Genomic DNA, 24,185 nt, shown 5'->3' on the forward strand with positions numbered 1-24,185 from the left:
TCTATAACAGCCAATCACAGTTATAGAGAGCAGAGGGGGTCTATAACAGCCAATCACAGATAGAGAGAGCAGAGGGGGTCTATAACAGCCAATCACATTTATAAAGAGCAGAGGGGGTCTATAACAGCCAATCACAGTTAGAGAGAGCAGAGGGGGTCTATAACAGCCAATCACAGTTAGAGAGAGCAGAGGGGGGGTCTATAACAGCCAATCACATTTATAGAGAGCAGAGGGGGTCTATAACAGCCAATCACAGTTATAGAGAGCAGAGGGGGTCTATAACAGCCAATCACAGTTAGAGAGAGAGCAGAGGGGGGAGGGGGTCTATAACAGCCAATCACAGTTATAGAGAGCAGAGGGGGTCTATAACAGCCAATCACAGTTATAGAGAGCAGAGGGGGTCTATAACAGCCAATCACAGTTAGAGAGAGCAGAGGGGGGGTCTATAACAGCCAATCACAGTTATAGAGAGCAGAAGGGGGTCTATAACAGCCAATCACAGTTATAGAGCAGAGGGGGTCTATAACAGCAGGGGGTCTATAACAGCCAATCACAGTTATAGAATCACAGTTATAGAGCAGAGGGGGTCTATAACAGCCAATCAATCACAGTTATAGAGAGCAGAGGGGGTCTATAACAGCCAATCACAGTTATAGAGAGCAGAGGGGGTCTATAACAGCCAATCACAGTTATAGAGAGCAGAGGGGGTCTATAACAGCCAATCACAGTTATAGAGAGCAGAGGGGGTCTATAACAGCCAATCACAGTTATAGAGCCAGATCTACAGCCAATCACATTTATAGAGAGCAGAGGGGGTCTATAACAGCCAATCACAGTTATAGAGAGCAGAGGGGGTCTATAACAGCCAATCACAGTTATAGAGAGCAGAGGGGGTCTATAACAGCCAATCACAGTTATAGAGAGCAGAGGGGGTCTATAACAGCCAATCACAGTTATATAAAGAGCAGAGGGGGTCTATAACAGCCAATCACAGTTATAGAGAGCAGAGGGGGTCTATAACAGCCAATCACAGTTATAGAGAGCAGAGGGGGGGCCAATCACATTTATAGAGAGCAGAGGGGGTCTATAACAGCCAATCACAGTTATAGAGAGCAGAGGGGGTCTATAACAGCCAATCACAGTTATAGAATCACAGAGAGAGGGGGGGGTCTATAACAGCCAATCACAGTTATAGAGAGCAGAGGGGGTCTATAACAGCCAATCACAGTTATAGAGAGCAGAGGGGGTCTATAACAGCCAATCACAGTTAGAGAGAGCAGAGGGGGTCTATAACAGCCAATCACATTATAGAGAGCAGAGGGGGTCTATAACAGCCAATCACAGTTATAGAGAGCAGAGGGGGTCTATAACAGCCAATCACAGTTATAGAGAGCAGAGGGGGGGTCTATAACAGCCAATCACAGTTAGATAGAGAGCAGGGGGGGTCTATAACAGCCAATCACATTTATAGAGAGCAGAGGGGGTCTATAACAGCCAATCACAGTTATAGAGAGCAGAGGGGGTCTATAACAGCCAATCACAGTTAGAGAGAGCAGAGGGGGGTCTATAACAGCCAATCACAGTTATAGAGAGCAGAGGGGGTCTATAACAGCCAATCACAGTTATAGAGAGCAGAGGGGGTCTATAACAGCCAATCACAGTTAGAGAGAGCAGAGGGGGTCTATAACAGCCAATCACAGTTATAGAGAGCAGAGGGGGTCTATAACAGCCAATCACAGTTATAGAGAGCAGAGGGGGTCTATAACAGCCAATCACAGTTATAGAGAGCAGAGGGGGTCTATAACAGCCAATCACAGTTATAGAGAGCAGAGGGGGTCTATAACAGCCAATCACAGTTATAGAGAGCAGAGGGGGTCTATAACAGCCAATCACAGTTATAGAGAGCAGAGGGGGTCTATAACAGCCAATCACAGTTATAGAGAGCAGAGGGGGTCTATAACAGCCAATCACAGTTATAGAGAGAGGGGGGTCTATAACAGCCAATCACAGTTATAGAGAGCAGAGGGGGTCTATAACAGAGGGGGGTCTAATCAATCAGTTATAGAGAGCAGAGGGGGTCTATAACAGAATCACAGTTATAGGGGAGGGGGTCTATAACAGCCAATCACAGTTATAGAGCAGAGGGGGTCTAGGGAGAGCAGAGGGGGTCTATAACAGCCAATCACAGTTATAGAGAGCAGAGGGGGTCTATAACAACCAATCACAGTTATAGAGAGCAGAGGGGGTCTATAACAGCCAATCACAGTTATAGAGAGCAGAGGGGGTCTATAACAGCCAATCACAGTTATAGAGAGCAGAGGGGGTCTATAACAGCCAATCACAGTTATAGAGAGCAGAGGGGGGTCTATAACAGCCAATCAATAGAGAGCATCACAGTTACAGTTAGAGAGCAGAGGGGGTCTATAACAGCCAATCACAGTTAGAGAGAGCAGAGGGGGGTCCATAACAGCCAATCACATTTATAGAGAGCAGAGGGGGTCTATAACAGCCAATCACAGTTATAGAGAGCAGAGGGGGTCTATAACAGCCAATCACAGTTAGAGAGAGCAGAGGGGGTCTATAACAGCCAATCACAGTTAGAGAGAGCAGAGGGGGTCTATAACAGCCAATCACAGTTATAGAGAGCAGAGGGGGGTCTATAACAGCCAATCACAGTTAGAGAGCAGAGGGGGTCTATAACAGCCAATCACAGTTATAGAGAGCAGAGGGGGTCTATAACAGCCAATCACAGTTATAGTTCTATAACAGCCAATCACAGTTATAGAGGGGGGGGTCTATAACAGCCAATCACAGTTATAGAGAGCAGAGGGGGTCTATAACAGCCAATCACAGTTATAGAGAGCAGAGGGGGTCTATAACAGCCAATCACAGTTATAGAGAGCAGAGGGGGGGTCTATAACAGCCAATCACAGTTATAGAGAGCAGAGGGGGGGGGGTCTATAACAGCCAATCACAGTTATAGAGAGCAGAGGGGGGGTCTATAACAACCAATCACAGTTATAGAGAGCAGAGGGGGGGTCTATAACAGCCAATCACAGTTATAGAGAGCAGAGGGGGTCTATAACAGCCAATCACAGTTATAGAGAGCAGAGGGGGTCTATAACAACCAATCACAGTTATAGAGAGCAGAGGGGGTCTATAACAGCCAATCACAGTTATAGAGAGCAGAGGGGGTCTATAACAACCAATCACAGTTATAGAGAGCAGAGGGGGTCTATAACAGCCAATCACAGTTATAGAGAGCAGAGGGGGGGTCTATAACAACCAATCACAGTTATAGAGAGCAGAGGGGGTCTATAACAGCCAATCACAGTTATAGAGAGCAGAGGGGGTCTATAACAACCAATCACAGTTATAGAGAGCAGAGGGGGTCTATAACAACCAATCACAGTTATAGAGAGCAGAGGGGGTCTATAACAACCAATCACAGTTATAGAGAGCAGAGGGGGTTCTATAACAACCAATCACAGTTATAGAGAGCAGAGGGGGGGGTTGGGGGGTATAACAACCAATCACAGTTATAGAGAGCAGAGGGGGTCTATAACAACCAACCACAGTTATAGAGAGCAGAGGGGGGTTAGGTCTATAACAACCAATCATAGTTATAGAGAGCAGAGGGGGGGGGAGACATCTATAACAACCAATCACAGTTATAGAGAAAAGAGGGGGGTCTATAACAACCAATCACAGTTATAGAGAGACTCTTTGAAACCTCAATATTCAAAGCAAGAAATTCCAACTGTTTACAAATAGTTCCAGACTTCTCCACACTTACAGGGAATCTAGTTTTACATATACAGCCACACCCCCACCTTTCTTAACTCGATCAGTGTGATACACATTGTAACTACTTATACAAATATCATGATCAAATAGACTTGCTGAGCCAGGTTTCAGAAAACACAATTACATCAGCATCAGTTGATTTAGCCACAGGGTGGATGATCTGAAACAATTTTTGACAACAGGCTGCGTACATTTAAATGAAAAATACCAAAACCAGATCTTGATTTAAAATCAGAGGGGGTTTGGAGACATTGCATATCAGGGCCAGGGTTAGGTTGCAGGGGGTTTGGAGACATATCAGGGCCAGGGTTAGGTTGTAGGGGGTTTGGAGACATTGCATATCAGGGCCAGGGTTAGGTTGCAGGGGTTTGGAGACATTGCATATCAGGGCCAGGGTTAGGGGGTTGCAGGGGTTTGGAGACATTGCATATCAGGGCCAGGGTTAGGTTGCAGGGGTTTGGAGACATTGCATATCAGGGCCAGGGTTAGGTTGCAGGGGGTTTGGAGACATTGCATATCAGGGCCAGGGTTAGGTTGCAGGGGTTTGGAGACATATCAGGGCCAGGGTTAGGTTGCAGGGGTTTGGAGACATATCAGGGCCAGGGTTAGGTTGCAGGGGTTTGGAGACATTCATATCAGGGCCAGGGTTAGGTTGCAGGGGGTTTGGAGACATATCAGGGCCAGGGTTAGGGGGTTGCAGGGGTTTGGAGACATTGCATATCAGGGCCAGGGTTAGGTTGCAGGGGTTTGGAGACATTGCATATCAGGGCCAGGGTTAGGTTGCAGGGGTTTGGAGACATTGCATATCAGGGCCAGGGTTAGGTTGCAGGGGTTTGGAGACATTGCATATCAGGGCCAGGGTTAGGTTGCAGGGGTTTGGAGACATTGCATATCAGGGCCAGGGTTAGGTTGCAGGGGTTTGGAGACATTGCATATCAGGGCCAGGGTTAGGTTGCAGGGGTTTGGAGACATTGCATATCAGGGCCAGGGTTAGGTTGCATATCAGGGGGGTTTGGAGACATTGCATATCAGGGCCAGGGTTAGGTTGCAGGGGTTTGGAGACATTGCATATCAGGGCCAGGGTTAGGTTGCAGGGGTTTGGAGACATTGCATATCAGGGCCAGGGTTAGGTTGCAGGGGTTAGGTTGCAGGGGTTTGGAGACATTGCATATCAGGGCCAGGGTTAGGTTGCAGGGGTTTGGAGACATTGCATATCAGGGCCAGGGTTAGGTTGCAGGGGTTTGGAGACATTGCATATCAGGGCCAGGGTTAGGTTGCAGGGGTTTGGAGACATTGCATATCAGGGCCAGGGTTAGGTTGCAGGGGTTTGGAGACATTGCATATCAGGGCCAGGGTTAGGTTGCAGGGGTTTGGAGACATTGCATATCAGGGCCAGGGTTAGGTTGCAGGGGGTTTGGAGACATTGCATATCAGGGCCAGGGTTAGGTTGCAGGGGGTTTGGAGACATTGCATATCAGGGCCAGGGTTTGGTTATCAGGGCCAGGGTTAGGTTTGGGGTTTGGAGACATTGCATATCAGGGCCAGGGTTAGGTTGCAGGGGGTTTGGAGACATTGCATATCAGGGCCAGGGTTAGGTTGCAGGGGGTTTGGAGACATTGCATATCAGGGCCAGGGTTAGGGCCAGGGTTAGGTTGCAGGGGTTTGGAGACATTGCATATCAGGGCCAGGGTTAGGTTGCAGGGGGTTTGGAGACATTGCATATCAGGGCCAGGGTTAGGTTGCAGGGGGTTTGGAGACATTGCATATCAGGGCCAGGGTTAGGTTGCAGGGGGTTTGGAGACATTGCATATCAGGGCCAGGGTTAGGTTGCAGGGGTTTGGAGACATTGCATATCAGGGCCAGGGTTAGGGGGTTTGCAGGGGGGTTTGGAGACATTGCATATCAGGGCCAGGGTTAGGTTGCAGGGGTTTGGAGACATATCAGGGCCAGGGTTAGGTTGCAGGGGGTTTGGAGACATTGCATATCAGGGCCAGGGTTAGGTTGCACGTTCCCTGATATCAACAACAGAAGAATAACTAGGCACCTGTTTAATAACCAAGCACAGCTTCTCTTTTTTTAAGAGACCTACAAGCAAATTCTACAAGTGAGTTTCCAGACAATACAAAACAGTCATTTAAAACCATTCGACCTTGGTAGTGACACAAATTCGTACTGTTCACATCAGGCCACAAATACATCGCCATTTGGACGAGTGGACCGAGTGAAAAAGAGCGAGTTCCTGCAGACAACATGTCTAATGGACGGGAGAGCACATTATCAGATGTACTCACCCAGCGACAATGTTTGTTTTCTCCTGAGTTCAGTAAAGTCAGTGCACAAAGCAATACCACAAAAATTGTCATTTTCTTGGACAAATGTAAAAATAATATATAAAAAAAATAGAGGCCAACGAAGGTAAGGGGAGAGAGGGACTGCGTGTATGTATGAGTCTGAATGTGAGTATTTGCGAGTGTGAGTAGTTTGGGTGTTGAGGTCGATCGAGAGAACGGGTTGGGGATTGTTGAGCTGCCACTGACAGCCAGGTGAAGAGCACAAAGGAACAGCTTGGACGAGACGCTCCGCAGACGAAGGAGGAACTCAGGCCAGCCAGGTGAAGAGCACAAAGGAACAGCTTGGACGAGACGCTCCGCAGACGAAGGAGGAACTCAGGCCAGCCAGGTGAAGAGCACAAAGGAACAGCTTGGACGAGACGCTCCGCAGACGAAGGAGGAACTCAGGCCAGCCTGACATAGGGTCACTTTGGTAAACTTCAAGTAATGAAGCGTCGAGTTGAGGAGGACCCGTCATCTTTACACCAGCAAAAACAAAATAGTTTGCACTACACAACAAGGAAGTTACTCCACCATAAACAAATAGGTTATTAGTAGGTTAAAATGTACTAGTCACAAACGACTTGACATGCTGTCATCTTGGCAGAGGTATAGCACATATACCTACATTCGCTTATGTTTTTGATAAAGTAATCCTTCATTTATTGGAATAGGACTGACAAATGAGAGCATCTGACTGGAAATGTGAGCATCTGACTGGAAATGTGAGCATCTGACTGGAAATGTGAGCATCTGACTGGAAATGTGAGCATCTGACTGGAAATGTGAGCATCTGACTGGAAATGTGAGCATCTGACTGGAAATGTGAGCAGGCCTGTGGAAATGTCACCATCTGGTGTCCATACACATAAAAATCAAAGAGATAAATTAAATGTAATATAATCAATTTATTAAAAGTGTCATTTCTTTCTCCAATACACTTGAAGGTGGGGAGCACAATTGCAAAACGTGATTGACATTTAAATTCCAAGGGGTATAAATGGCAATGCAATATTTAGCTCACGAGATGTCAAATCTCATCGCAGGAACACACTCGTTAATGTTGACAAATCATTTCTCAACTTTTACTTTCACACCAAATCATCTTAAGCAAAATCCCAATGATCTCTTGGGCAGGTTTGTGTCTCCGTTTAGTACTGCTCCACAACCAAGAAAATAGGCTACATTCTCACTTTTGAGTGTCGAAACACAAATAGCATCTGTGCAACAGTTTAGGGTATAATTCCTTCACGAAGGCCTGTAATCCTATGGAACTTCAACACTGCATGCCATTGGTTGGCAATCAGCAGGCAACAGCCACCTCAAAGAAGCACCATCCAACATGCTCCCTCTCGTCTCAAAATAAAGAAATTGTCCTGAGCGTTGGCTGTAGTGATCTGTTTCGCTTACAATCATCTTCTTACCCCATTTTTCTAAATCACCCAACATATCTGTGACAATGCTATCAACATTAAAACTAATACTAAAACAAGACATCGGGAGATATAGACTTGATTGCCATCTGCTATTTTGTTGTTTAAACTGATACACTCTGTAAAACTGTATCGGCATCTGTTGAGAAGACATTGTGTCACAAATATTACTCAGCAACAGATTAATTTACTCCCTACACCAGCACCTTTTCAGACTGGTAAAAGAGTCAGCCTCCATCTTATCTGTTGTCCACGATGACGATGGTTCTCCTTGGGTAGGTGTCTACTTCCACCAAGATGTAGCGAAACTCTAACTTCCCAGTTTCAGGGTTCTGTCAAAAGAGGACATAAGCAAGTTAAACATTTTTTCCCCCACAACTTAAACAGCCTCTATGCAGATTAGCCAAATCTTAAAGATGAAAATTGAGTTAAAATCAAATCAACCAGATTATTGACACATGAAAGAAAGACAAAATACTACATGAATAGTACGTCTTAACCTCTTTGGATTCCGTGTGCATCATCTTAACCTCTTTGGATTCCGTGTGCATCATCTTAACCTCTTTGGATTCCGTGTGCATCATCTTAACCTCTTTGGATTCCGTGTGCATCATCTTAACCTCTTTGGATTCCGTGTGCATCATCTTAACCTCTTTGTTCCGTGTGCATCATCTTAACCTCTTTGAGGGTCATCTTAACTTTTGGATTCTTCATCATCTTAACCTCTTTGGATTCCGTGTGCATCATCTTAACCTCTTTGGATTCCGTGTGCATCGTTCCCTGAGGGTTCTTCTTCTTCAATGTAGAACTTCAGCCTCATGTGCTTTAGTCCATCCTTCATATACTCTACATGACTGAAGAAAATAATGCTAGTAATCACACTTACAAAAGTCGGTCTGTTTTAATGAGGTCATTTTGTATTCCTAGTGTCTGAAGAAAGACAATCTTGGTAAAAAAGTGAATTCTCACCTAACTTGCTGTCTTCTACCACGACGGGATGTCTCACCAAAGCACTTGATTGGCTCCCCAAACACTCCAATCACCTGTGGTTTAACAAGATGATAGAAAAGAGCCATCAGCTTCACACCATATTGCTTTAACCTAACCTGTGTCTTCAGATCAGTGCAGAGAAGGAGACAAGACGAATGACATTTTGATGGTTAATGTCTAACTCAGTGCTCCTGTATTCCAAGACACATTCCTGCGAAAGATCAATGCATAAATTAATTGAACTGAAATGCAGACCAAGACTAGATGGTTTTGTTGATGTTATGTTTCTGTGCTCGTTCTAATCTCACCTCTGGGTGTAACCTGGCTTCATTGAAGGCTTTGCTGTAGACCTCGTTGGGGCTGGAGGAGGAGAACAGCTCCTGGAGCACCACATACAACAACCCACCTGGGAACAAAACACACAGGTGTCAACAGGTGGGAGAAATACTGCCTTTCAATCAGACTACATCAACTAATGTTTCAATATCATGTTGTGGAATCACCAGTTACTCCAAGTCCGATGAGCACAACTATGAGATAGGTGAGGTCTTTGCCAGCTTCTTTGACTGTTGAGAGGGCAAGGACTGTGATTTAGTATACCCTTCTGTAATATTCATACGTGTAAAAAATACTTGAATTGTAATTGGATGCATTTTACCGCCATATCATACTGTGCTATGATTGGTTAAGACCACCCTAATGGTTAGGTCATCGTCAGTTTGATCCTGGTTGGCGATACGTGAACATGCCAGTTATAGCTAGCTAATAAAAGAGCTACGTTAAGAAATATCCGGTAGTACTGCATTTTATTATTTTGTACAAAGTGTGCCAAACAAGACACCTTCTTGTACTAAACTCTGATAACTGGAGCAAAGGATGGGCCAATGTCTTATTTTGTCCAGTTACTGGCTGATTGTTTGACAATTACATTCCTGTGTTTGACAGACTTCCCTTTATGTACAGTAGAAGGTCATCGCCTAGGTACTGACACCTGTCCATCATCATTTTCTTCTTTACTTCTCAACCTTGTGTCGAGAGAAATGCTTCGATTCGGTGTGCAAAATATAGCGCTCACAATAGCTGAGCGATCTGCGGTCCTGTAGAAAATATATCTGGAAGGTGCACACTGTTTTGCATGCGTTTCCATATGTGTCGTGCTCTCTGTACCCGCGCGAAGAACTGTGGGAAAGTGAGTTTTCTTGGTAGAATGGTCGTCACTAGATACCACAGTCACAAAGTCGTAATTATGGCTCAAACCCGTCTATTTATACAATTTATCTTCCTAAAATATTATTTTAAACCTAACCACACTGCTAAACTTTGTCTAATACTAACCTTAAATTAAGACCAAAAAGCACATTTTTGTGTGCATGACTTTTTACGATTTTGATTAGTGACCACAGCCACAAAGAATCCTGGCTGATATATGTTGTCCCTGACAAGTCCTAGCGAATTATATCAAAGGGAATGCTGTGTTGGATGAAATAGACATCACAGCGAGTTTTTGAAACATGTGTATATTAAAACATGTTTATTCTCTTTGATAATATGGGCACTTATTTTAGACTCACTTATTCTAGACTAGGGGAATGGTGCCAACAGTGGCGGTCGGTGCCGTTTTAAGATGAGGAAGTGTGATTTAAAAAAAAAATTGTTTTCATGAGCATGAGCATATTACACCTTTTTGGATGCCTGTAATTCGTATTCCATTCACCCAGGTCAATGTAACAGCGATGGGTTTAGGCTACTACATGATACTCAAATTTTCCCTACAACCATCAGGAGGTTGCTACAACCTAACCTACGACTGGAAGTTTACAACATAGATACAGACAGGTCAAGAGAACTTGAGCTGACAGACAGTGACATATGGACAGACAGTGACACATTCAATACACTCATGCCTGCATTTAGCTGATCTAGGGTGTAATCATTAGGCCAACTGTTGCAAAAAAAAAATAGTTTCTATTGAACGAATTCAGGTATGTTTATGCACGTTTATTTTCCGTTGCTTCCATTTAAGAAACCTTTTTCAACAGAATGGGAGGAATGAATACACCCTTGGCCACGCTAGATTCCTTCTCGCATCAATGCGCTCTCCTTCTCTCACCTTTTCCCTTCACGTGTGGACTTCAATGCACAACACATCAGCTGTATGTGACCAAGCAAAAAAAAAACTTTCCAAGCCAAACCATTATCATAACTGTTACACACAGCCTACTCCGTTGTCACCATATTAGCAAAAGTAACGTCATGGTCAACATAGCTAATAGACCTAATTTGTTAGTAAACCAGCTTCAATCATGCAGTAACGTTACAGTGTAAAGTCAGTAAGAAGTTTAGCACTTACACCGGCGGGCACCGATGGCAATAAATTAGTAAAACCAAAACGCTTACCGTGACTTGGAAGCGATCCAGTGTTGTGTTGGATAGGTATAGCCAGCTAGCTAACGTAGCATCCCTCTGTTTGAGCAGCGTGTTTGAGTAGGCTAAACTAGCAAGCTGCTAGCTAAGTGAAACTGAAAGTGAAAAAAAAAAAGAAAATCTCTCTCTCTTGCTTCTTGCTCTCTCGCTCCTTCATTTTGACCATTGTCTTTCTCTCTGTTTGAGTCAACTACTCACCACATTTTATGCACTGCAGTGCTAGCTAGCTGCAGCATATGGTTTCAGTACTAAATTCATTGGGTGGACAACAGGTCAGTTCATGCTGCAAGAGCTCTGATAGGTTGGAGGACATCCTCCGGAAGTTGTCATAATTACTGTGTAAGTTTATGGAAGGGAGTGAGAACCATGAGCCTCCTAGGTTTTGTATTGAAGTCAATGTACCCAGAGGAGGACAGAAGCTAGCTGTCCTCTGGCTACACCGTGGTGTTCTCCTACAGAGTGCTGTTGAGGCTACTGTAGAACTTCATTGCAAAACAGTGTGTTTTAATCAATTATTTGGTGACGTGAATACATTTAGTGTAGTTTTATCCCCAAAAAATATGTTTTTAAATGTTTTACAAAAAAATCTAAATAATTCACTGAGGAGGAGGGTCCTCCCCTTCCTCCACTGGGTCCCACTTCGGCTATAGCATTACTACAAGATGTCACAAGTGTCAGCTTACACTGTTCAAATTAATATCACTTTCCAATACAAACTCAACAAGACTCGATAAGATTTAGTATCAGTTTATTGAAAACATTCTGCCCAGCATTTCTTTAATTTGTTACCAAACAAAGTAGAGATCTCAGCAAACAGAGGGGTCTCAGACATATTTTGAAAGACAGGAAATAAAATATTGATGCTAATGCAAAGAAGGACTAAGGCTATTGGGCAATCAAGGGATTCTGTAGTAGCCTAACAATTGAGCCCATTTTTCTTACTGTAGTCTAGTGTGCATAGACAAGCCACAAATACAACCATTACCAATGTTTGGGTTCCTAGTAGGAAATCTGACTGGGAATTCTCAAAACCAATTTCATTACTTCCTGATGAGACCTGTGGCTGCCATATAAATTACCGATACATCCCAATGTCCCATTTCAGTCCTCAGAAAGCACCAACATGGAGACCGTTCCTGTCCAGTGGCTTGGAACACTATACAGTTTATACCCTTATGACATCACAACATTCTCTGGGGTTTGAAACTTCGTCCGGGGAAAGAACTTGAGCCCTAATAGAGTGTAGGAAACATAACAGCGACGCAGTGGATTTGCAGATGGGATTTCAGTACCAAAATGCCGTCCTCACATGTTTGATGTTAAATACAAATAAAATAAAAAGTTAAAAAGAACAGGTTCAGGTTCAGTCCCATGAACAATGTACATTTATGGTATTTATGTATCTTTTTAAAGTTTCAGTCCAGTATCTGAAAGGATCAGTTACGTGTCTCTGGTTTTACAATCTCAGCTATTTGATGAATACCAACAGGGCATATCACCGCTGTCATCAAAACAAGCCAACACATACACACAAAAAAAACCTTTTTCTTTCCTTATCACAACACTCGAAATAGTTTTTGTCGCTCAATGCAACAGTTCTCATGAGGGACATTAATGTTGCTTCCATAAATTGTCAAACTTGGCAAGATGCAGAAGAATGATGTAGCTTTCTGAAGTATCTGTAGAGATATAAAAACACTATTAGTCTACTCAGTCCACAGTTACTGCAACTCTATTCTCTCTCACTAGTTTGAGACAGCTTCAATTGGATACGTTTTTTTTAAAGAACTAATAAGAATGTTAATCCGGAAAAAACTAAAAACTAAATGTATTACAGTTTTACCTCTCTGTCGCCATCCTGAAGTTTCATTAGAACAGTTTACTGTGTAAATGAAATTAGACCCTATAGCAATAACACAGTCCAACATAAAGTAGGCCTATCTTTTTGTATGTTGCCTACAGGGTTAGGATATGTACTGTTATTTTTCTGTCTCTGCGTGTGTGCGTGTGTGCGTGTGTGTGTGTGTGTGTGTGTGTGTGCGCATTTACATAGCATTTGATTTTCATTCTCTTAAATGTAAATGACAGTAATACGATAACAGCACAACAAGCTGTGTCAAAATGAAGTGACCACAAAACATAAACTGAACATGTGAAAACACACAAAGTGCATTACTGAAAGAACAAACACTAACATAAACAACAGCAAAGCAGAAAACTGAGCAAGCATGTCAAATTAAACTAAAAATGGATTTGTTGTTGGGATACCGAAGGTGTCAGCATAGTTGCAACGATGTAGTGTAGACAATGACATCATCCGTGCCATTGTTGACACTAACAACTTCCTGATAATTAAGTGAGAGTGGACTGGAAATACATTGTACGATAGAGTGGAGATCAAAATATTTAGATTTAGTATAGTCCTGGTGTGGCTAAATGGTGTCCATTTGCGTGTGCGTGTGTGTGTGTGTGTGTGTGTGTGCACGCGTGTTTGTGTGTGTGTGTGTGCGTTTGCAACTATTTGTATTTATATTTTGCAAATGTTACTCGCAACCAAATTCATTTCCTTTCATTTCGTTTTATAAAGAATCACATGACTTGATTGGACTTGAATGATAAGGACTTGGAAAACACATGATGAAAATGATTAGATAAAACCTTAAAAGAAAAACCAAAAAACGATTAAGCTTTATTGTTTATTTTCTTACAAAGCTTTGAAAACGCTCCTCTTTTCAAATACTCCCAGTAGAAAAGTCTGAGTACAAAGATGACAGGCTACTAAAAGACGGTGTGACAAATGAACTGAACTGAAATCGTTTTTTTTTGTCAAATAATAAAAATCCTACAAAATCGCATGCTCTAAATATTAAACTGAGGAAGTGGTTCTGGTCACCATAGTCCTCGTTGTTGATGATACATTTGAGCAACAAAACGGGCTTCCCACAATGCATTCACCCAAAATGTTTAGTTGATAATAATGTACCTTCTTAAAGGGGAATGGAAACAGTATGATTTAGAATGCCATCTAACTGTAACTGTTAATCTGATTTACTTCCTAAAGTGTTTTCATTCCCCTTTAATGGGCATTCAAATCTGACTTGACAATATAGGGTGAGAATAGTAGCCTACTTAAATTAAAGTTTCCATGCTTTCTAGCCGGTCTATATTCAGGCAATTGTTTTCATCTCTCTAGCTACTTTGTTCCAGTTTGTTACATATGACATATTCTCTATTTCCATCAGTCCTTCATCACCACCGTCACCACCATCATCATCATCATCATCATCATCACCACCATCATCATCATCACCTCCATCATCACCACCACCACCATCGCCACCACCACCATCACCACCACCATCACCATCGCCGCCACCACCACCATCGCCACCATCATCACCACCACCATCACCACCACCACCATCATAATCACCATCACCACCACCACCACCACCACCATCACCACCACCATCATCACCACCACCACCATCACCACCATCACCACCACCACATCACCACCATCACCACCACCACCATCACCACCACCATCACCACCACCATCATCACCACCATCACCACCACCACCACCATCACCACCACCATCATCACCTCCATCACCACCACACCACCACCACCACCACCATCACCACCACCATCACCATCACACCATCATCACCACCATCACCACCACCACCATCAACACCATCATCACCACCACCACCACCACCACCACCACCATCACCATCATCACCACCACCACCACCACCACCACCATCATCACCATCACCTCCATCATCATCACCACCATCACCACCACCATCATCACCACCATCACCACCACCATCATCACCACCAGCACCATCATCACCACCACCAACATCATCACCACCACCACCATCATCATCACCACCATCATCATCACCATCACCACCACCATCATCACCATTATGCTGATGTGAATCTCCGGTCAGTATTTTCATATTTCAGCCCATTGGTGCTGATCCAGAATTGCACTATTCTCAAGAAGTTTATATGATGGAAACAATGCAACATATATAGTAGAACGAAAGCTAACACACACAAACACATCACAGGAGTCAACATTTCTCACACTGAATGATAGTTTAGGGTAACAGTTTATTTGAATGTTCCAGCATAATACTATCATGAGGGAGTCCGAGACGATATGTGATATATGATATGGCTCGGTGATATGTGATATGTCTTGGTGATATGCGATATGTCTCAGTGATATGTGATATGTCTCGGTGATATGTGATATGTGATATGTCTCGGTGATATGTGATATGTCTCTGTGATATATGATATGTCTCGGTGATATGTGATATGTCTCGGTGATATGTCTCTTGATATGTGATATGTCTCTTGATATGTGATATGTCTCAGTGATATGTCTCTTGATATGTGATATGTCTCGGTGATATGTGATATCACAGGATATGTGATATGTGTCAGTGATATGTGATATGTAATATGTAACAGTTATGTGATATGTCTCCATGTGATATGTCTCGGTGATATGTGATATGTGTCAGTGATATGTGATATGTGATATGTAATATGTCTCGGTGATATGTGATATGTCTCGGTGATATGTGATATGTCTCGGTGATATGTGATATGTCTCAGTGATATGTGATATGTCTCTTGATGTGTGATATGTCCTGGTGATATGTGGTATGTCTCGGTGATATGTCTCGGTGATATGTGATATGTCTCGGTGATATGTGATATGTCTCGGTGATATGTCTCTTGATATGTGATATGTCTCGGTGATATGTGATATGTCTCGGTGATATGTGATATGTCTCGGTGATATGTGATATGTCTCTTGATGTGTGATATGTCTCGGTGATATGTGGTATGTCTCGGTGATATGTCTCTTGATATGTGATATGTCTCGTGATATGTGATATGTCTCGGTGATATGTCTCTTGATATGTGATATGTCTCGGTGATATGTGATATGTCTCGGTGATATGTGATATGTGTCAGTGATATGTGATATGTGATATGTCTCGGTGATATGTGATATGTCTCGGTGATATGTGATATGTCTCGGTGATATGTGATATGTCTCGGTGATATGTGATATGTCTCGGTGATATGTGATATGTCTCGGTGATATGTGATATGTCTCGGTGATATGTGGTATGCCTCGGTGATATGTCTCGGTGATATGTGATATGTCTCGGTGATATGTGATATGCCTCGGTGATATGTGATATGTGTCAGTGATATGTGATATGTGATATGTAATATGTCTCGGTGATATGTGATATGTCACGGTGATATGTGATATGTCTCGGTGATATGTGATATATGTGGTATGCCTCGGTGATATGTCTCGGTGATATGTGATATGTCTCGGTGATATGTGATATGCCTCGGTGATATGTGATATGTGATATGTGTCAGTGATATGTGATATGTGATATGTAATATGTCTCGGTGATATGTGATATGTCTCGGTGATATGTGATATGTCTCGGTGATATGTGATATGACAACCTTATCTCGGCATTATGACGGAACGTTCACTTAAAGTATTACCCGACTAAAGACATTCAATAATATGCTTTCAAATGAAGGTAACTTGAGAGAGAAAAAAATGAAGAAACCCACACACTGCTCTATATTAAGGTTTACGTATCGGCCTCAAGGCCTTTGAGAGTGTTTTTAATTTGCACCCTTATGTAGACATTGCTCCTATATAAGGGTGCAAATTTAAAAACACTCACAAAAGCCTTGGGGACGATACGTAAAAGCTTAATAAAGAGCAGTGATACTAGCAAAAGCAGTGTGTGGGTTTCTTCATTTTCTCTCTAGTGTTACTCAATGGTTACCATGCACCTGCAACAAAGATAGATACAGCTCCGATGTGCAAGTGTCTTTTCCAACGTTAAGCTAAAACTGAAGAAAACAGTAGACACAGATGCTGGAAAAAGCCATGTTCAGTATTTGATTCATTCAACAAGTCAAGAAAACAGGAGAATACATGTGTAAGTGTGACTTCAGGAATATGTTGTAAATGTCTGAAAACATTAGAGTTGACTAACTTGTTTAGAATTAAAACTATGATTTTAGTATCGGTGTATGTACTTGTCAAGTACTATATATATGCTTAATCAAAGGTCTGCTAATAAAATATCCTTATGTTAAATAATACAGGTTCAAATACAGGTCAAAGGTTAGAAACATCCTTATTGTCCACAGGTTCAATGGAAGATGACTGGAAAAATCCATGCTAGTAAATAATAACAGGATGATCAAGACGAGCCCTCGATAAGAAGAGAACACAAGTACGAGCTTCAAATAAACCACGCAAAAAAAAAAAACTAGCAGCCAAATTTCCCGCAAAAAACGCACCACAAAACCAAGATGGCCGCAAGCAGAGGGACCATCTTGATGATGATAATGAATCATACAAAAAACAAACTATATCCAGAACAACTTCACAAAAAAAATGTAACAATCAAAGCTACATCAAACTACAATGACTGAGAAACGGACTTACATGGTACAACTATGAACTACACAGCAACATACAATATGTTTATTGTTGTATAAGCGAGAGTGGGGGGGCTTACCTTGAGATTGTCTTAGACCCTAGTCGTGTTGTATTCTGATTCGTGTTTGCTCAAAGAGCCAATGAGGCAGAACCTGAAATGTCACCACTCTGTCGTTTAATATCAAACGCTTGCACAGAGATTATCATATATAAATATATATAAATGCATAGAGATTATCATATATAAATATATATAAATGCATAGAGATTATCATATATAAATATATATAAATGCACAGAGATTATCATATATAAATATATATAAATGCATAGAGATTATCATATATAAATATATATAAATGCATAGAGATTATCATATATAAATATATATAAATGCACAGAGATTATCATATATAAATATATATATAAATGCATATATTTGCATAGAGATTATCATAAATATATATAAATGCATATATTTGCATAGAGATTATCACATATAAATGCATATATTTGCATAGAGATTATCATATATAAATGCATATATTTGCATAGAGATTATCATATATAAATGCATATATTTGCATAGAGATTATCATATATAAATGCATATATTTGCATAGAGATTATCATATATAAATGCATATATTTGCTACAAACAAAAAAAAGCTGAACATGTCATCAGAGTTTTGAGCTCTGGATGTCTTGTATATATAGAAATAGCTGTGCTGGGAATTGTACTGTAGTTAAACCAAGACGGATTTATTTAAGTCTGTTAAGAACAAATTCTTATTTTCAATGACGGTCTAGGAACAGTGGGTTAACTGGTCTAGGAACAGTGGGTTAACTGTTCAGGGGCAGAACGACAGATTTGTACCTTGTCAGCTCAACCTTCCGGTTACTAGTCCAATGCTCTAACCACTAGGCTACCCTGCCTCCTCTACACTCTAACCACTAGGCTACCTGCCGCCCCTACACTCTAACCACTAGGCTACCTGCCGCCCCTACACTCTAACCACTAGGCTACCCTGCCGCCCCTACACTCTAACCACTAGGCTACCTGCCGCCCCTACACTCTAACCACTAGGCTACCTGCCGCCCCTACACTCTAACCACTAGGCTACCCTGCCGCCCCTACACTCTAACCACTAGGCTACCCTGCCGCCCCGATATGTATACAGGTGTACAGGTTGAATAGAGTAGAGCACACAAAGTGCACGCACAACAAAGGTACTGGAACTTGGAAGTTATTTTGGTGGGACAAGAAGTGTTCCTCCATTTATTCTTGGTAACATGTCATGTATCAAGCCATCAAGGTGCAGATACATGTACGTTAAAATTTTATTTTAAATCATTTATAGAAAACAGGTTCATGCCAAAGTGAACTGTACCAACAAAAAAAAACACAAAAAACATTATCACAGTTAACTTCTAACATTAACAAAGTTAATTATGTTTTTATCTTTTGAGTTTATGAAATAAAGTTATTTGCATTCTAAATGGATGAATCAATAACCTCTTTATCGGTGCCAGGCACCAATACAAGCCCTTGTGTTGAGGGTCAGAGTAGACAGACAGACAGACTGATCTACATGTCCTCTGTAGAAAAAAGGCAACATGCACTATCGTTGTACATCATAAATGAGTCTTTTAATTCACGACGTAGATCTAAATGCTTAGCAAGGACACTGGTCGTATTTGTGGGCGTGGTCTGGAGCCACAGGAGCTACACAGATGGAGAAATAAATCAATATAAAGGCAGAGAGAGTGATACAGAAACAGAGGGGGCAGCTCTCACTACAACAGCATAGCCCTTTATGAACGATAACAGAGTTGACGGAAAAAGGAAGCAGAAAAGAAAGCTAAACCCCTCCCCCCCAAAAAATAAATAAATAAATGAACAGTAGAATGAAGGAAAGAAGAAAAATAAAGGAGGATTAAAAAATGTTTTAAAAAAAGGAAGAAAAATCAATGTCACCCTCCACCGTGACATCTTCTATCAGGATGTCTTCATTGATTGACAGATTGATTTATCATGGATCATCATGGATTATCATGGATTATCATGGAAATCTATAGATACTGACCGCTGGACTGCCTTCTCGTGACGCGACAGTCGGTGGCTCGTTGTGGGAACCTCTTCCAGGTCGTCGTCGAGGTCACACCCATTGTCGGCCGCTTCCTGCGAGTAGCTGTGCTTCATCACTAGGATGCTGCGCCGGTTCCCCGTGGCAACGCTGGGCAGCAGCGGCCGTACCGACTGCGGTGGAAGGTCCGTGAGGAGGGCTGCGGCCTCGCGTGAGCTCAGGTTCCCGCGGCTTCCCCGCCCACTGAGTGACAGCTGGGACAGGTGGGCAGAACCCGGGTTGGAGGCGGATCCACAATGATGGTCATGGACGCAGCGCGAGGACGAGCGGTGCAGCGCGTGGTAGTTCTCCAAGTCCTCTGCTAGATCCGTCGAAGCGTCGGTGGCATGCGTGGTGCTGCGTAACGTGCAGAGACCATAATGCTGCGGCTCGAAGACCTCCTGGAACATCGTGGGGTCAAAGTCCTCGCGCCGGAGGATGTACTTCTTCCTGGGTTGTTTGATCTGAACGATGACCGACACGATGAGGAGGATGAGGACGATGCAGCAGGTGACGCCGATGATGGTGCCGTTGGTGTTGTTCAGGTTGTCCAGGATGTTAGCTTTCCTCTTCTCTGTAGGGGGACGGAGGGAGAGGATGAGAGGGAAGGGAGGAGGGGAGAGAAAGAGAGAAATAGAGAGATAGGTGGGAGGGAGACAGAGAGATACAGTGAGAAGACCAAATAGTAGAGGTCAGGAGACATGCTAATGTTTCTGTTTTAGAGGTCAGGAGACATGTTAATGTTTCTGTTTTAGAGGTCAGGAGACACGTTAAGGTTTCTAATTTAGAGGTCAGGAGACATGCTAATGTTTCTAATTTAGAGGTCAGGAGACATGTTAATGTTTCTAATTTAGAGGTCAGGAGACATGTTAATGTTTCTAATTTAGAGGTCAGGAGACATGCTAATGTTTCTAATTTAGAGGTTGTGTCCTTTGCTTTCATCTCCTCTTTGTAGATGTAGCCAAGTGGTAAAACACACTGCAGTTCTAGAATTATTCCACTGTGTGGCACTGCCCCTTTAAGAAATGACCAACTTACACCCACACAAGTCACGAAAACAGCACCAACGCTTCCTGCATAATCACACGCGCACGCACACACACATCACAGTAGACGGCTAGATCACAGTTAACAAGCAAATATGATTCCCAACACACAGAGGAAATGAACTACATGATAAAGATGAAGATGTTATTGATGAGCAGCAGCTGGGTGAAAGGGTCAGGAACAAACACCAGGGATAGACAGAGGAACAAACACCAGGGATAGACAGAGGAACAAACACCAGGGATAGACAGAGGAACAAACACCAGCGATAGACAGAGGAACAAACACCAGGGATAGACAGAGGAACAAACACCAGGATTAGACAGAGGAACAAACACCAGGATTAGACAGAGGAACAAACACCAGGATTAGACAGAGGAACAAACACCAGGGATAGACAGAGGAACAAACACCAGGGATAGACAGAGGAACAAACACCAGGGATAGACAGAGGAACAAACACCAGGGATAGACAGAGGAACAAACACCAGGGATAGACAGAGGAACAAACACCAGGGATAGACAGAGGAACAAACACCAGGGATAGACAGAGGAACAAACACCAGGATTAGACAGAGGAACAAACACCAGGATTAGACAGAGGAACAAACACCAGGGATAGACTGAGGAACAAACACCAGGGTTAGACAGAGGAACAAACACCAGGGATAGACAGAGGAACAAACACCAGAATTAGACAGAGGAACAAACACCAGGATTAGACAGAGGAACAAACACCAGGGATAGACAGAGGAACAAACACCAGGGATAGACAGAGGAACAAACACCAGGGATAGACAGAGGAACAAACACCAGGGATAGACAGAGGAACAAACACCAGGGATAGACAGAGAAACAAACAGCAGGGATAGACAGAGGAACAAACACCAGGATTAGACAGAGGAACAAACACCAGGGATAGACAGAGGAACAAACACCAGAATTAGACAGAGGAACAAACACCAGGGATAGACAGAGGAACAAACACCAGGGATAGACAGAGGAACAAACATGCAGTGAATGGAGAGGTTTGGCGGCTGCCTGGGTTCAAACTCTGGTCACCAGCATGGTTAGTGTGTAGCCCACAGAGCTGAAAGGAGATTGGAGGAACAAGTCACCCAGCCTTTGATATAGCATGTGTACTACCAACCCACTAGAACCAGTGCTAGCCTCCTCCCTGTAGGAGTCAGTCAGGAGGAACACTATCAACCCACTAGAACCAGTGCTAGCCTCCTCCCTGTAGGAGTCAGTCAGGAGGAACACTATCAACCCACTAGAACCAGTGCTAGCCTCCTCCCTGTAGGAGTCAGTCAGGAGGAACACTATCAACCCACTAGAACCAGTGCTAGCCTCCTCCCTGTAGGAGTCAGTCAGGAGGAACACTACCAACTGATGTGGAGCCCAGACATAAAGAGCTAAGGATCATTGCATGGATCTAATTGGACAGCTGTAAGAACAGAGGGAGTCAGGACAGATCAGGAGAGGGCGTTGAAAGGGAACATAGATCAGGAAATAAACTAAATGTACAATGGCCCCCGATCAACCCTGAGGAGCAACAGGACAGAAGGGAAAGGGGTTGTATGAATCATGGTGTAGATCTAAAAGGAGAAACGGAGAGACTGTGGAGAACACTGAGGTAACAGAGAAGCACTGAAGATCAGGAAATAAAATAAAAAGCAGTGGAATATCTATAGACTTGATCTTCATTGAGGATAGAGGGGTATTGGCAGTGGGTCATGACATGGGATCAGTGGAACAGGATACATAGTTAAGGAAGTGTGCACCAGAATCAGGTACGGATTGAGAGGGAGAGAGGGAGAGAGATCAATGCACAGGGAATTGTGCCGAATGCTCCCGTATACAATACATACACTGGAACGCTGAGCATTAGGTATGGATCAGGTGGGATAGAATTCTATTAGGAGAGTGTGAAGGAAACACTGTGCATGGATTGAGAGGAACATAGATTGGATACAGGGAGGGGATACACAGTGGATTGGTTTGGATTGACTTGGGATTTAATGTGTTAAAATCAAGAGAGAGGGGAGAGGGAGAGAGCTCGATGAGGGAGAGAGTGAGCCGGGAGAGGGAGAGAGAGAGCTGGAAGAGGGAGACAATGAGCTGGGAGAGGGAGAGAGTGAGCTGGGAGAGTGAGAGAGTGAGCTGGAAGAGGGGGAGAGTGAGCTGGGAGAGTGAGAGAGTGAGCTGGGAGAGGGAGAGAGTGAGCTGGAAGAGGGAGATGGAAGAGGGGGATAGTGAGCTGGAAGAGGGAGATAGTGAGCTGGGAGAGGGAGATAGTGAGCTGGGAGAGGGAGATAGTGAGCTGGGAGAGGGAGATAGTGAGCTGGAAGAGGGAGAGAGTAAGCTGGAGAGGAGAGAGTGAGCTGGGAGAGGGATAGTGAGCTGGAAGAGGGAGAGAGTGAGCTGGAAGAGGGAGAGAGTAAGCTAGGAGAGTGAGAGAGTGAGCTGGAAGAGGGAGCTGGAGTGAGCTGGAAGAGGGAGAGTGAGCTGGAAGAGCGAGAGAGTGAGCTAGGAGAGGGAGAGAGTGAGCTAGGAGAGCGAGAGAGTGAGCTAGGAGAGCGAGAGAGTGAGCTAGGAGAGGGAGAGAGTGAGCTAGGAGAGCGAGAGAGTGAGCTAGGAGAGGGAGAGAGTGAGCTGGAAGAGGGAGAGAGAGAGTGAGCTGGGAGAGGGAGAGAGTGAGCTGGAAGAGGGAGAGAGTGAGCTGGAAGAGGGAGAGAGTGAGCTGGAAGAGGGAGAGAGTGAGCTGGGAGAGGGAGAGAGTGAGCTGGAAGAGGGAGAGAGTGAGCTGGAAGAGGGAGAGAGTGAGCTTGGAGAGGGAGAGAGTGAGCTGGAAGAGGGAGAGAGTGAGCTGGGAGAGGGAGAGAGTGAGCTGGAAGAGGGAGAGAGTGAGCTGGAAGAGGGAGAGAGTGAGCTGGGAGAGGGAGAGAGTGGTAGAGCCGATTTTGGACAAATCAGTCAAGACACCAACCATAGTAAAGGGTTAAACACACGTTTTGAAGCAGCTCCTGAATTGTATTGAATATAGCTATGATCCCCTTTATCTTCATGTAATGACATAAAACATGCTAATAATATTGAGCCTGGGTTTGACATCTCACCTTTGCAGTGGTTCTCGTCCCAGGGGTAGACACAGTTCTGAATACCATTACACACCAGGCTGTTGTTGATACACATGTTACTGTGACAGAAGAAGGCACCCGGGTCGCATGGAGCTGTGACACAGGAGAGAGAGCAACGCTAGAGATATACATCATGTACTCATAGGAATCAGTTGCTTGCAGTGCTCAACAACTGTAGTGGGGAAAGGGGGGGTACTCAGTTGTCCATGCGATGACAGGAGAGAGAGCAACGCTAGAGATATACATCATGTACTCATAGGAATCAGTTGCTTGCAGTGCTCAACAACTGTAGTGGGGAAAGGGGGCTACCTAGTCAGTTGTCCATGCGATGACAGGAGAGAGAGCAACGCTAGAGA

At 43.6% G+C, this 24,185-nt stretch overlaps 2 protein-coding genes across 2 annotated transcripts in view; both read right to left on the reverse strand.

The window, feature by feature from the left end:
• Window positions 1-7,070: 7,070 nt before the first annotated feature.
• Window positions 7,071-9,534, reverse strand: LOC112241634 (mitochondrial import inner membrane translocase subunit Tim21-like). Its single transcript, XM_042308458.1, is given in 7 exon segments — window positions 7,071-7,902; window positions 8,324-8,354; window positions 8,356-8,424; window positions 8,540-8,613; window positions 8,869-8,966; window positions 9,064-9,126; window positions 9,522-9,534. Coding segments are annotated over 7 exon segments (441 nt in total). The 3' UTR covers window positions 7,071-7,809.
• Window positions 9,535-11,715: 2,181 nt separating this feature from the next.
• The window catches only part of LOC112241633 (neuropilin and tolloid-like protein 1), a 200,390-nt gene continuing 187,920 nt past the window's right edge, over window positions 11,716-24,185 (reverse strand). Inside the window, exons 7-10 of the mRNA XM_042308459.1 lie at window positions 23,809-23,922; window positions 19,604-20,216; window positions 17,596-17,668; window positions 11,716-12,663 (exon numbers count right to left, since the gene is read on the reverse strand). Coding sequence (XP_042164393.1) covers window positions 17,608-17,668; window positions 19,604-20,216; window positions 23,809-23,922 — 788 coding nt within the window. The 3' untranslated portion in view covers window positions 11,716-12,663; window positions 17,596-17,607. The remainder of the gene's footprint in view (window positions 12,664-17,595; window positions 17,669-19,603; window positions 20,217-23,808; window positions 23,923-24,185) is intronic.

Source organism: Oncorhynchus tshawytscha, linkage group LG29 (assembly GCF_018296145.1).
Source record: "Oncorhynchus tshawytscha isolate Ot180627B linkage group LG29, Otsh_v2.0, whole genome shotgun sequence".
NCBI lineage: Eukaryota > Metazoa > Chordata > Actinopteri > Salmoniformes > Salmonidae > Oncorhynchus > Oncorhynchus tshawytscha.